Source organism: Salmo salar, chromosome 20 (genome assembly GCF_965601325.2).
Source record: "Salmo salar chromosome 20, fSalSal1, whole genome shotgun sequence".
NCBI lineage: Eukaryota > Metazoa > Chordata > Actinopteri > Salmoniformes > Salmonidae > Salmo > Salmo salar.
The window spans coordinates 13,424,696-13,438,818 of record NC_138310.1 but is presented as its reverse complement, the minus strand read 5'-3'; the positions used below and the strand labels follow the sequence as shown (position 1 = coordinate 13,438,818).

The 14,123-nt window shown below is 43.0% G+C and overlaps 1 protein-coding gene across 6 annotated transcripts in view; it reads left to right on the top strand.

Moving 5' to 3' along the window:
- aifm3 (AIF family member 3) overlaps positions 1 to 13,106 on the top strand; it is a 52,060-nt gene extending 38,954 nt beyond the window's left edge. For 5 of the 6 annotated variants that reach the window (XM_014160802.3, XM_082966198.1, XM_045702961.2 and 2 more), the window contains 18 exons: positions 2,055 to 2,271; positions 2,410 to 2,519; positions 2,644 to 2,753; positions 2,863 to 2,907; positions 2,999 to 3,095; positions 4,689 to 4,801; positions 6,884 to 6,970; positions 7,176 to 7,267; positions 7,404 to 7,534; positions 7,717 to 7,832; positions 8,316 to 8,387; positions 8,867 to 8,930; positions 9,109 to 9,185; positions 9,440 to 9,557; positions 10,052 to 10,150; positions 10,664 to 10,739; positions 10,951 to 11,055; positions 11,541 to 13,106. In XM_014160802.3, the coding sequence (XP_014016277.1) occupies positions 2,055 to 2,271; positions 2,410 to 2,519; positions 2,644 to 2,753; positions 2,863 to 2,907; positions 2,999 to 3,095; positions 4,689 to 4,801; positions 6,884 to 6,970; positions 7,176 to 7,267; positions 7,404 to 7,534; positions 7,717 to 7,832; positions 8,316 to 8,387; positions 8,867 to 8,930; positions 9,109 to 9,185; positions 9,440 to 9,557; positions 10,052 to 10,150; positions 10,664 to 10,739; positions 10,951 to 11,055; positions 11,541 to 11,583 (1,772 nt within the window). In that variant the 3' untranslated portion in view covers positions 11,584 to 13,106. Of the gene's footprint in view, positions 1 to 2,054; positions 2,272 to 2,409; positions 2,520 to 2,643; positions 2,754 to 2,862; positions 2,908 to 2,998; positions 3,096 to 4,688; positions 4,802 to 6,883; positions 6,971 to 7,175; positions 7,268 to 7,403; positions 7,535 to 7,716; positions 7,833 to 8,315; positions 8,388 to 8,866; positions 8,931 to 9,108; positions 9,186 to 9,439; positions 9,558 to 10,051; positions 10,151 to 10,663; positions 10,811 to 10,950; positions 11,056 to 11,540 lie in introns of those variants that run through there. The other variant, XR_014381807.1, reaches the window with a different exon arrangement.
- Positions 13,107 to 14,123: the final 1,017 nt, after the last annotated feature.

The window sequence follows — 14,123 nt, the reverse complement described above, 5'->3', positions numbered from 1 at the left end:
ACATCACTCTAACTCTCGTTTTAATACACCAATGGTAACGTAATATTCTCTTACCTAATTTAAATGAATACAGCCTTTTAACCAACGTCAGAGGAGGTGTGTTTGCAGAGAGGTGTGGTTTATATAGCTATCTGCAAATATAATGAAAAGTTTACACTATTTGTCTATGGCAAAGATACTTATGCTTCCTTTTTCATCTGTGTCTGATGTTAGCTAGTTACTGGCTAGCTAGGTCTTCAGCCAGCATGGAACAAAAGGGGGGTTGTCATTCAAAACTCTGATGCAGTTGTCATGTCAACGCATCCGTCAGTGCTGCTGTGAACCGACCATAACAGACATGCCAAACTACGGATGTATATAACAAATTGACGTCACTGATGCAATTTAAATGTTGTTTGAGTTGCTTTGTGCATCATCAAAATTGCTTGCGATGATTTTACTGCAACACTGCTCTCTGCCTCCAAGTTGCTTGACATGGATGTTTCAAAGAGCTGTCAGTCAAGCGAGCTCATAAATATAAGCTCTCCTCCCACTCAGCCGGTCTTTTCTGGTAGTACTTCCTGGTAGTTAACTATGAGAGAGATATACATTTTTTCTCAAATGTTGAGCATTTCCTTTCCCCAAAAATATTATGGGTGATTCACTACATGGCAAACAAGGGATGTGGACACCCCTTCAAATTAGTGGATTCGGCTATTTCAGCCACACCCATTGCTGACAGGTGTATAAAATCAAGCATACAGTAGTGCAATCTCCATAGACAAACATTGTCAGTTGAAGGGCCCATACAGAAGAGGTCAGTGACTTTCAATGTGGCACTGTCATAGGATGCCACCTTTCCAACAAGTCAGTTCGTCAAATTTCTGCCCCGCTAGAGCTGCCCCGGTCAACTGTAAGTGCTGTTATTGTGAAGTGGAAATGTCTAGGAGCAACAACGGCTTAGCCGCAAAGTGGTAGGCCACAAAAGCTCAGAGAACGGGACAGCCGAGTGCTGAAGCGCTTAGTGAGTAGAAATCGGCTGTCCTCTGGAAGCAACGTCAGCACAAGAACTGTTTGTCGGGAGCTTCGTGAAATGTGTTTCCATGGCCGAGCAGCCGCACACAAGCCTAAGATCACCATGTGCAATGCCAAGCATCGGCTGGAGTGGTGTAAAGCTCGCCACCATTGGACTCTGGAGCGATGAATCCCGCTTCACCGTTTGGCAGATGCCAGGAGATGCTACCTGGGCTGTTTTTCTTGGTTATGGCTAGGCCCCTTAGTTCCAGTGAAGGGAAATCTTAACACTACAGCATACAATTAAATTATAGATGATTCTGTGCTTCCAACTTTGTGGCAACAGTTTGGGGAAGGCCCCTTTCCTATTTCAGCATGACAATGCCCCTGTGCACAAGGCAAGGTTCATACAGAAATGTTTTGTCGATTGGTGTGCTTCCAACATGACTGGCCTGCACAGAGCCCTGACCTCAACCCCATCGAACACTTTTGGGATGAGTTGGAACGCCGACTGCGAGCCAGGCCTAATCGCCCAACATCAGTGCCCGACCTCACTAATGCTCTTGTGGCTGAATGGAAGCAAGTCCCCACAGCAATGTTCCAACATCTAATGGAAAGCCTTCCCAGAAGAGTGGAGGCTGTTATAGCAGGGGGGGACCAACTCCATATTAATGCTCATGATTTTGCAATGAGATGTCCGACGAGCAGGTGTCCACATACTTTTGGCCATGTAGTGTATTTTAGTCACTCAAAAGGGCATTTTACAGGGAATTCAGAATGACTGTTCTGGACCTTTTGTCACACAGCATGTTGTCACACAGCAAAATCATTTTCATGGTCAAGTCAGTTTCATTCGATACAGAACCCCTTCTCCATTGGGAGTCTGCTGGGTATGGTAATCAAAGGAAATATGAATTTCAGGGGCGGCTGGTGACTTAAAAGTTGAGGAGGATGATGTGGGTGAAAATGATGAACTGTACTATATGATAAGAATAAAAACAAGTGACGGGGCGAAGATCAGCCTGAAAAGTGTGTCATATTTCTAATGGTCTGTCCTGCAGTTGAGGTGAAAGTGGAGCTTACCCTCTTGGAGAAAGACAAGGAAGCAGATGTGATGTCACCCAATGGAAAGGCAAGCCCCTTCTCTGACTGCAGGCCCAACGGAGCACTGGGACACTGCTCCGACGAGGATGCCGCTGCCGCCCCCCTTAGGCTCTACAAACCCCGCGACTACGTGGAGGCCTCAGTGTGTCATGTCAAGGACATGGAAAATGGACAGTAAGACCAAACAAAAGACAACATATTAGAAGGTCAATTACCTGGAATTGTTATGGCTGCAACCAGTACTTTTTTTCACTCAGATATTTTCTCTCTTCCTTTGTGTGTGTGTGTGTGTATGCTCTTATCCCTGCATAGGATGCGAGAGGTTGATTTGGGAAGTGGCAGAGCGCTGCTCATCAAAGAACATGGAGAGTTTTCTGCCATTGGGCACAAGTGTCCACATTATGGGGCACCGCTGGTCAAAGGTGAGTCCGGTTCTGCATTGTGTTTGCTTTTTGATGGAATATTGGTATGGTATCTTTTTGCTGTCTTATGTTCTAAACAAGCTCTGAGATTGATTGGTGGAATACATATCTTTGTGTGTTGCAGGTGTCTTGTCCAAAGGGCACGTGCGTTGCCCCTGGCACGGAGCTTGTTTCAACATCGCTACAGGAGACATTGAGGACTTTCCTGGGCTGGACAGCCTGCCCACCTTCCAGGTGACCTTCCTCGTTCGGTTCGCCGTGCCATTCACATTCCCTGCCTTCACATACTGTCTCTAAGCATCGTCAAAACCGTGTACACATCGCTCATGTCTGTTTGCTTCAGGTCCGAGTTGAAAAGGACAAGGTGATAATTCGCGCTAATAAACAGGTAAAGATATTCTGGGACTATCTAGAACAGATCATTGTTCTAAATCAACTGATCTCCCTTTGTTGACCTGGCAAACCTTTTCATCTTCCAGGATCTTCAGTCACAGAAGAGGTCAAAGGCCATGGCCCGATGTTCAGCAGTAATTAACTCCAGCACTGGCTTCAGCCACATCCTCATCGTTGGATCAGGTGAGTTGGCCATTGAGCATCTCCTTGCACTCACACACCGCTGGTAAATAGAAGTCTGTTCAAACTGTCGACTAGGACTGGAACCATCTGTGTTAAGTTCATTATAGGTCCTGAGTATTCCAAAAAAGGATAGATGGCAGCTCCCAAACATTACTGCAACAACCAGGTTTTTAGGTGATGGTTAGTGTTGCAAAGCTACCGGTAATTGACCAAGATTTTGGGTAATTAACAGAAAATCTATGACAATTTATTGTAACTTTGATCATTTATACGAATAACATTTAAAAAATGTATTCATATATAGTATTAATTTATTATATCTGTGTCAATATTGTCCATGAGTTTCTAGTAGATAGCCTAATGAATGAAAAAAGCATCAACAATGGCATTATTTTCAACTTAACTCTGCAACTCTTCCAACTATCGACTTTTTTCACAACTGCCACCAGGTTGACGCCAAAACAGTGACAACAAATACGTATTGACATAGTAAAATAAATACAAGTTTGTAAAACGATATATAAATGATATTTCATGCTGCAACCCTCATATTAAACACCAATGGTATTCACTAAGTTAATGGTTTATATTTGGGATAATGTTTTACAGCTTTGTCGTTCTGTTTTTTATTTTAAAATCCTCTTGTTAAATGAGTTAATATACTCTGAGTGTACAAAACATTAAGACATCTTTCCATGACTGACCAGGTGAATCCAGGTGAAAGCTATGATCCCTTATTGATGATCCACTTCAATCAGTGTCGATGAAGGGGAGGAGACAGGTTAAAGAAGGATTTTTTTATGACTTGAGACATGGATTGTGTATGTGTGCCATTCAGAGGGTGAATGGACAAGACAAAATATTTAAGTGCCTTTCAACGAGGTATGGTAGTAGGTGCCGGCCGCACCGGTTTGAGTGTGTCAAGAATTGCAACACTGCTGGGCTTTTCACACTCAACAGTTTCCCATGTGTATCAAGAATGGTCCACCACCCAAAGGACATCCAGCCAATTTGGCACAATTGTGGGAATCATTGGAGTCAACATGGGCCAGCATCCATGTGGAAAGCTTTCTACTCCTCCTAGAGTCCATGCCCCGACAAATTGAGGCTGTTCTGAGGGCAAAAGGGGGCGCAACTCAATATTAGGAAGGTGTTCCTAATGGTTTGTCCACTCAGTGTATTTTACATGTGATAAGGCCACACAGAGGGACAAAGATAATTACAGAGACTTGTGATAATCTGAAGTACCCAAAAGGGCCACTAGATGTCTTGTGATAGATTACATAAAATCCTTGAAAGATACCAAAATTCTGGTAGTTTACTGGTAAACGTAGAAAGTTCCCAGTAATATACCCTCCCTTTGCAACCCTATTCATGGTGCTTTTTTTTACACATTTTACTGTATGCTCTTTGGCAAAGTTTTGTTTATGTTTACACCACTCTAAGATTGTCTGGTATCTAAATTTAATACACTCTCTGATTCACTATTCTTTTTTTCTCTCAATAGTTCTGGTAAACGGAGCATGGGTTCAGTTCGGATAGCAAGGATCTAAGATCCTACATAGACGTTAAATTAGTGTCTTGTGTCTCCAGGTCCAGCAGGGCTGGTGTGCGCTGAGACGTTGAGACAGGAAGGCTTCACCGATCGCATTGTCATGTGCACCATGGACAAATACCCACCCTATGACAGGCCTAAACTGAGTAAGGTTTGTACAGAGCTCCAGAACACACCACAGAGACTACACAAGGACTATCCCCATAAAGACTTCGTGTCCATGAGGGTTCTTTCAGTTGAGGATTCTTCTGGATACAAACATTGTTGAAATTGCTGATCGAAGGTCTACCAGTTATGCCCTACTGTGTTTCATAGTAGATTATATACTGCTCAAAAAAATAAAGGGAACACTTAAACAACACATCCTAGATCTGAATGAAAGAAAAATTCGTATTAAATACTTTTTTCTTTACATAGATGAATGTGTTGACAACAAAATCACACAAAAATAATCAATGGAAATCCAATTTATCAACCCATGGAGGTCTGGATTTGGAGTCACACTCAAAATTAAAGTGGAAAACCACACTACAGGCTGATCCAACTTTGATGTAATGTCCTTAAAACAAGTCAAAATGAGGCTCAGTAGTGTGTGTGGCCTCCACGTGCCTGTATGACCTCCCTACAATGCCTGGGCATGCTCCTGATGAGGTGGCGGATGGTCTCCTGAGGGATCTCCTCCCAGACCTGGACTAAAGCATCCGCCAACTCCTGGACAGTCTGTGGTGTAACGTGGCGTTGGTGGATGGAGCGAGACATGATGTCCCAGATGTGCTCAATTGGATTCAGGTCTGGGGAACGGACGGGCCAGTCCATAGCATCAATGCCTTCCTCTTGCAGGAACTGCTGACACACTCCAGCCACATGAGGTCTAGCATTGTCTTGCATTAGGAGGAACCCAGGGCCAACCGCACCAGCATATGGTCTCACAAGGGGTCTGAGGATCTCATCTCGGTACCTAATGGCAGTCAGGCTACCTCTGGCGAGCACATGGAGGGCTGTGCGGCCCCCCAAAGAAATGCCACCCCACACCATGACTGACCCACCGCCAAACCGGTCATGCTGGAGGATGTTGCAGGCAGCAGAACGTTCTGCATGGCGTCTCCAGACTCTGTCACGTCTGTCACGTGCTCAGTGTGAACCTGCTTTCATCTGTGAAGAGCACAGGGCGCCAGTGGCGAACTTGCCAATCTTGGTGTTCTCTGGCAAATGCCAAACGTCCTGCACGGTGTTGGGCTGTAAGCACAACCACCACCTGTGGACGTCGGGCCCTCATACCACCCTCATGGAGTCTGTTTCTGACCATTTCAGCAGACACATGCACATTTGTGGCCTGCTGGAGGTCATTTTGCAGGGCTCTGGCAGTGCTTCTCCTGCTCCTCCTTGCACAAAGGCGGAGGTAGCGGTCCTGCTGCTGGGTTGTTGCCCTCCTACGGCCTCCTCCACATCTCCTGATATACTGGCCTGTCTCCTGGTAGCACCTCCATGCTCTGGACACTACGCTGACAGACACAGCAAACCTTCTTTCCACAGCTCGCATTGATGTGCCATCCTGGATGAGCTGCACTACCTGAGCCACTTGTGTGGGTTGTAGACTCCGTCTCATGCTACCACTAGAGTGAAAGTACCGCCAGCATTCAAAAGTGACCAAAACATCAGCCAGGAAGCATAGGAACTGAGAAGTGGTCTGTGGTCCCCACCTGCAGAACAACTCCTTTATTGGGGGTGTCTTGCTAATTGCCTATAATTTCCACCTGTTGTCTATTCCGTTTGCACAACAGCATGTGAAATTTATTGTCAATCAGTGTTGCATCCTAAGTGGACAGTTTTATTTCACAGAAGTGTGATTGACTTAGAGTTACATTGTGTTGTTTAAGTGTTCCCTTTATTTTTTTGAGCAGTGTATATTCTACCCAGAGATGTCCAAAATACTTACCATTTTGTTATTGCTAGTATTAACCCAATCTGAACCCATCTTTAGCCTGTAATCTTGGGATAATATTAGTCCTGGCCAATGTTGACATTTGTCCATGATATCTATGGGAAAACGGTTTGCTGACATTGCGATTTAAATTGGGATAATGTTGAAAACGAAACCAACAAATTAATGTTGCATTAGCATCATAAAAGTGCCATTTCTTCAATGAACTTCACCTATAACATTTCAACTTAATGAACGTCACCCCATAAAATCCAGTCTGTGGTGTACTGTAACTAACTGTCTCCCCCTCAGTCCTTAGAGAGCACAGCAGAGCAGCTCCAGCTGCGCTCCATAGACTTCCTCCAAGCCCATGACATCGAGCTGCTCACGGAGAAGGAGGTGAGACCTGAAACACTGATTATATAGGCTACATTTGAATCCATGTTAAGTAGGGAATTTTGAAGTGGATTGGCTACCTGAACATCTTCCAATAAGAAGATTTGAGTTTTCCGTTGCAAAACCTTTAGTTCGGTGTGCCCTAATGAACACATCCCCTTTGTGACATCCATGTTTTCTTTCTAACTGTGATGTTTGGATGTCATAGGCTGTGGCAGTGGACGTCAAGACGAAGGCTGTGACTTTTCAAGATGGCTCTAGGATGGAATACAGGAAGCTTTTCATTGCCACAGGAAGCAAGTGAGGAGTGACCGGAAATAGTCTTTGGTTAAATGCAATAAAATGGAATTAAATTCTGTTGTAATTGATATGACCAGTTTTGACAACTCATTGTTCTATTGACACTGATATACAACTGTTCTTTGTCTTTTGTAAGACCCAAGCCAATGAACTATAAAGGCCAGGACGTTAGGAATGTGTTTCACCTCAAGACCCCTGAAGATGCTAATAACGTTGCCAGGTTGGCCAACAACAAGAATGCTGTGATTGTGGGAACATCATTTGTTGGTGAGAGAGATGACAGACACGCAGTAGATGTAAATTCACATATGTCTAATTTTTATAAAGGGTTTACGAAGGCTACGTTAAGCCTTAAAGGTTGCAGTTTGTGGAATCTTTGTATTTATAGTAGTACTGTAATTTGCAGCACTTCTATGTGTGAATGAGTAATCATCAGTGTTCTGCGTTAGGTATGGAAGTGGCTGCTGCTCTCACCGACAAGGCCCACTCTGTCTCCATCATTGGGATAGAAGCAGTCCCTTTCCGGAAAGCTCTGGGGGAGAAAGTAGGGAAAGCCATAATGAAGGTAGGGTCCCACCCCTGGGAAATCTACCCTACTACCTCTAGAACACCCTCATCAGCATTTCTACACATAGAAACATATACTCTAAATGTGAATCATGTTCGTTGGGCTCAATGCACCAGGCACCAAAAGGAAATATGTCTAGAACAATATATTCTTATCGGTGCTCATGCACTTATTTAGACAACCAGGTATATATTGTCCATTAATCTTGTTTTTTTCAGGGGAGGGTACACCGGGTGTATCCCTGGTGTGTGCATGCATGCACGGTCATGTGTGTGCATGTTCCCTGCTGATAAGACACAGCAGAGGGAGACTGTGGAAACAGTCATGCCTTGTACCATAATACACAGTGTTAATAATCCATTATGAAGAGGGCATTCAGAGGAAGAGTTGCCGCCTCAGCGCCAGTTAAACTCAACTCTTTGAGAAGTAGCTTTGATCTTATGAACCTTAACCCAGTGCTCTCTCTGTCTGTCTTTTCAGCTGTTTGAGATGAACAGGGTGAAGTTCTACATGTTGAATGAAGTGTCGGAGATGGTTGGCCATCATGGACAGGTATTCCGAAAGTGAGAGAAACAGCATGACATGATGCACAGTTGGCTCTCTCCTTCCTTCTCACTGCTGGCCAGTCAAGACCATTTTCAGGCTTCGCCTAGATTCTCTACCATGGATTTCGCTTGGTGGAAACTCCCGAATGACACACAACTCTATGAGAGGAAGTGTGCAAGTATACACTTGGGGAGAAGAAGAGAATGGGTATCCAGCCATTAAACGCTGATAAATGGATGCGATTGACCCAAGTAGACCACAGAGTGCCAACGAACAAAGGATAAGCAGCCCAGATAACTACCAGTTACAACCTCCATTTGAAGTGTGACTCAGTAAAAGAAGCATGTGCCAATACTGGTTTTGCAACAAAAAAAATGATACTTTGTACTCAAGAAGGAAAGTAGCAGAATTGCGGGTAATCTAGTGGTAATATTATGTGTGTTGCCTCACTGTTTTTGTCAATGTTTTTTTTTAATGTTCCACAGTTGAAAGAGGTGGTTCTGAAGAGTGGGAAAGTACTAAGGGCGGACGTGTGTATTATTGGCACAGGTGAGGCGGCTAGCTCCGACACACAAACGCTCGTTCCGCAATAGCCTCAACTTTAGCACACTCGCTCATTTCAGTGGTCGTGCAGGAGTGTAATGCAGAGTTCAACAAACTCAACCACTAATGTTACTCTGATTCCCGGTGGTGAATTAATGGTGGCCGATGTCTCTTCAACCTGCAGGGTCAGGCCCAGCCACTGGATTCCTGAAACAGAGCGGAGTTCACGTGGATTCCAAGGGTTTCGTCCCCGTCAACAAGGTAGAACCGACAATGACGACGCGCAACAATTCTGATGACACACAAATACTTTGAATGCACTCATTTTATTCAAACTATTCATTTCAGTGCCACTGTATTGCAATGATGTACAAGTGTTACTGGATCATTTGTTGAGCTAGAGCTGATGAGTTTTTCGTCAGTTGTCTAATTTGTCAGGTGGCTTGTCTAGTAAGAGATCCTCCTGATTTCAACATTGGCTCCTGTATTCTTCTGGATAACCCTCTAACCCTCAGACAATGCAGACTAACATTGATGGTGTCTATGCCGGAGGAGACATTGTGACGTTTCCTTTTCCGGGGCGCAGCAATAAGAAGGTGAACATCCCACACTGGCAAATGGCCCATGTGCACGGTAAGTGTTTATTGTTTTGTTAATAAAGTGTTAAAGGAAACTGCATCACAGGGATGATTTCTGTATTTTGAAAGTTACATATCTTGAAAAAATGATTGCTGACTAGCAAAACATTTTGGGACTATGTCAACAATGGACAAATTAAACAAATACCAAAAGATCATTTTGGAGTAGAATTTTCACATTTCCCCCTAAAGCAGGGGTGGGTAATTCCAGTCATCGAGGGCCTGACTGATGTCACAGTTTTGCCCCAGCCCCAGCTAACACACCTGACTCCAATAATCACCTAGTCATGATCTTCAGTTTAGAATGCAATTTGATTAATCAGCTTTGTTTGCTAGGCATGGAGAAAAAGTGTGACACCAATCAGACCCTCAAGGACTGGATTTGCTCACCCCTGCCCTAAAGGGTCAAACACTCAGCTGCGTATCTGGGGCTGGATTTGCAGGGGATTGTTTTTATGGGACCTTTTTCTATTTGTTTGTGATTGACAGGGAGAGTGGCAGCGCTCGGCATGATGGGAAGACCCACTGAGATCAAAACGGTGCCCTATTTCTGGTCGGCCATGTTTGGGAAAAGCCTACGCTACGCAGGTAAACAGAGCCTCATTCCACAAGTAATATCATTTAATACAGGTAGGGTCATTTAGCAGATTTTATCCAAAGCACATGGCAGAACTGTCAAATGTGACAGTGACACATCTATTTAGTATATGTGTCCTGTGAGCGTTTCAAAACCTCCACAATGGTGTTGCCAGCACCGTACTCATTCTAACCCACTGAACCATTGGATTTATTTTTGTATTTTTACATAGTTATACAAGTGTTGTTCATGTACTGTATTCATTGTTTGGGAAGTGTTAAACTGGGACTGAATAGGTGGGGGGGGAAAGCAATCTGCAAATAGTGAGTTGGTAAGAATACTAGCAATGCTCTCCTCCAAATGCCTCTGTTGAGATTGTAGTGCCTGTACTGCCACCTAGCTTTGAGGTCAGACACTGAGGCTTTTCAGTCATTTTAGGATTTAGAAGTAGGCCATCGTGATCGGTATGGTGGTGGTGTGGCACTCTGTTTACAGACCTAAAGTGTATCTATTCTATCACCAAGGCTACGGGGAGGGATTTGACGATGTCGTCATACAAGGGGACGTGGACGAACTAAAGTTTGTGGCCTTTTACACCAGGTAGGTGTCCAAACACCATCGTGGCCATCTACTGAGATGCTTTCAGCCATCAGTCCTGGTTGTTTTGTAAAGTAAATCCTCTATTTTTTTGTTTGTTTGTCATGTTTAGTTCTTATATAATCCAGTAGAGTTCATCCTTACCACAGAATGAGCTCCATTAAACCTAATTTGTTGTCTAAAAGTTGTTCGGGGGTATCTCTCCCACCTATAGGAGTGAGGAGGTGGTTGCCGTTGCCAGCATGAACTATGACCCCATTGTATCCCGTGTGGCAGAGGTCTTAGGGTCCGGAAAGACGATTAGAAAGCGAGATGTGGAGTAAGTGCATGTCTATGCTCCTCTACAAATGTTACCAAATGATGTGCGATAACTGAAAGACATTTCCTATGTTAATAAGCAGAGGAGGGTTTACATACATTTGCCAGTGGGTGTCTGTCCGTTTTAAGATGTGTACTGCAATGCTTTACTGTAAACACCGTCTTACTTTCTAATGTTGATCTTTCATTTTTTTAATTGTGCACTCATATAAAAATGAAGGCTGTTAACCCGACAACGCAAGTATGAAATCTATGACGCATGCATTTCTCAATCTCTCCACTAACAATCACCTCATGTGAAACACTGTCAGAACACACAAAAATCAGCCTCGGCATGCTTATTCTATACATGCAGTTCAGTTCCAGTCTTGCACTCTTGTTTTCTGTTGTTCAGAGCCTAGACTACATTATCCACGTCATTCCTGTTTAAACTGCATAATATGCACTCTGAGTGATGTTTTTTGTTTTGTTTCCTCCGCATTGCAGGACAGGGGACATGTCTTGGTTGATAGACAAAGGGTCGCAGTGAGCGAGCCTCCACGTCTCAGTGCGTCTGGGGTCTGTTGGACACTAGAATATGGACACTTTTGGTGCTGGTGAGATGCCGTGTGGACATACAGCAGCAGACCCCTGTCTGGGACTGTTGGAGTCACTCCCCTGGAATCGAGACTGAGATGGTTCTACAGAGAACGTCTACGGTGATGGATTACATACTGTATTCTTACCAATAACATGAGCCATACACGGTTTTAACATGCTCCAATGCCGACAGTGTGGCAGACTGTGTGCTCATAGCTATGTTCTGCGATTTCACAGTAAAGCAATCCTGGATGCAGTCTCTGTGCTTCTGCGTTATGCATCTACCTGTACACTTTGTTTATAAAGGGCCGGAGAGGGGTGTTGAATATTTTTGTATATGCAACTTTGTATATAGTTATAATCCTCAATACACTGTAACAAAACCGGGATGTACAATTTTAAACTGGAGTTTTCTATGGTTGAGATCAAACTAATTTAGTTGAGTATGCTCATGTGGGCTAAAACAGACCATGTACAGTATCTGGTAGTTGAAATAATAGGATTTATTATAGATTGCTTCTATAAATTGGGGCTGAACAAAGACATCGTTACCTATCGAAGCCACACAAAAACAACGCTTAGGTTTGTCAGCTTTGCATTTAGATCTTCAACTGCAATGTTTGCCTCCACCATGCAAATATAAGATAAACTACACCTAATCCGTAGTTGCAGCAATTGAATGTCCCTTTCCCCACTTGAAGCGTACATGCACGTGCACGCACACATGAAATCCTCACAATATGATTACAAATCATTCTTTTAAGGAATACAATGCATCCCTTTTTATTGGTGGTGACCTTTGTTGCCTTGCTCATACAGATGCAGGATCTTAATTTGATGCATTTTTAGTTAGGGCAAATCAAGTCTGAAACGTTTAAGTGGAAATGTAAAACTTTTAGAAGCCTTTTTAAAAATGGAATACACTAGCTACAAGATTGCATTTCCTGCATCAGGGTGATCAAATTAAGATACTACATCTGTAGCTTGCACAAACGAGAAATTGAAATGTACTTTAATCGATGTTAATGCTTGCGCAATAGAAAAGGTATGTCTGTGCTTTCTAACGAAACTTAAATGACTGTTCTTTTAGATATGGTCATGTAATATTTGCTGAAGGCTATGAATGCTCTTTGTTACTAACTCAGGGAACTGAAGTTCGAGGCCTGGTCACATTGGGGTTGGTCCTCTGGCAAAAAAAAAAAAAATGTACTTGTTGCTTTTATTTTCTTACCATATATTGGTTCTCTGTATTTGAAGAGGTCTTGTTTTCAGAACTTGCTTATCATTTCCTTAGATGTGTAGAGGAGGAAGTATTCCCATCTCCATTTTGGCATGTTGGAAGATTCCAAAATACTTGAGCCCTGAGGTGAAAAACAAGACCACATTTTAAAAGACCTTCTTCATACAGAGAAGTTTAAATGGTAGTTTTTTTTTTTTATAATGGAAACTTTGAAATAAAAGTCTTCAACAATGTTTCCTGTTCTGCTATCAGTATGTATTGGAATTAAAGCTATATTATCTTTTATAAAAGACGACACAAAGCCCTTTACACGAATGACAAAAGAGGATATTTTTACACAGCAAATTGGCCAGCGATACCTACTGTTGATTTTTCAGTGTAACATTTCTAGTGTTGATTCAGGTGTTTCATTCACTCTGTGTGGTGTTAAACAAAAACCACGACCATCATTATATTTCCCAGCATGCTCTATTGCAGGTACAGTGCATTTTTTGGAATTGTCTGTTTCCAAAATACATTTTTTGCTACTTAAATATAAATAACATATGTTTTTCTAAACTAATCCAACTTTCTCTGTATGACTTTTGCAACCGTTACTGAAATGGTTGTTCCTGTTAAGATGGTTTGGGTAGTCTTGTGGGCTACCTTAGTCTAATCAACCCAGCAGTCATTCCAAATGTTGGCTATCCCCACTCGGGCTGGATTCCAATGGGAATTACACATCACTTTGCAAGCCAGCATAATGTGACTTGCAGGGCTGATGTGGCCTGTAAACTAGTGATGTTACGGTTGATACCAGAGCTCCAAAGCATGAGTCAAAATTGCTAACGCCTTGATCCCACCGACAGTGTCGTTGCACATATCCAGCATCATCTGGATATGTTTAACAAAAGTTAAACATTTACCTTCTGCTACCATTTCTGTCTAGCAGTCTACGCATACAATTTGACTCATACTTCGATAAATCAAACGTATGCGCCACACAGAACGCACAGCAACTGCCTCTACATATTCGTATACCACGGATATGACATGTATTTTTACTGCTCTAATTACATTGCTAACTAGTTTATAATAGCAATAAGGCACCTCGGGAGTTTGTGGCATATGGCCAATATGCCACGGCTGTGCCTAACAGCCCTTAGCCGTGGTATATTGGCCATATACCACACCCCCTCGTGCCTTATTGCTTAATTAAGCATCCCAAATAATGACATCGATTACATTTTTAAAAAAATGGTCAACTTGAA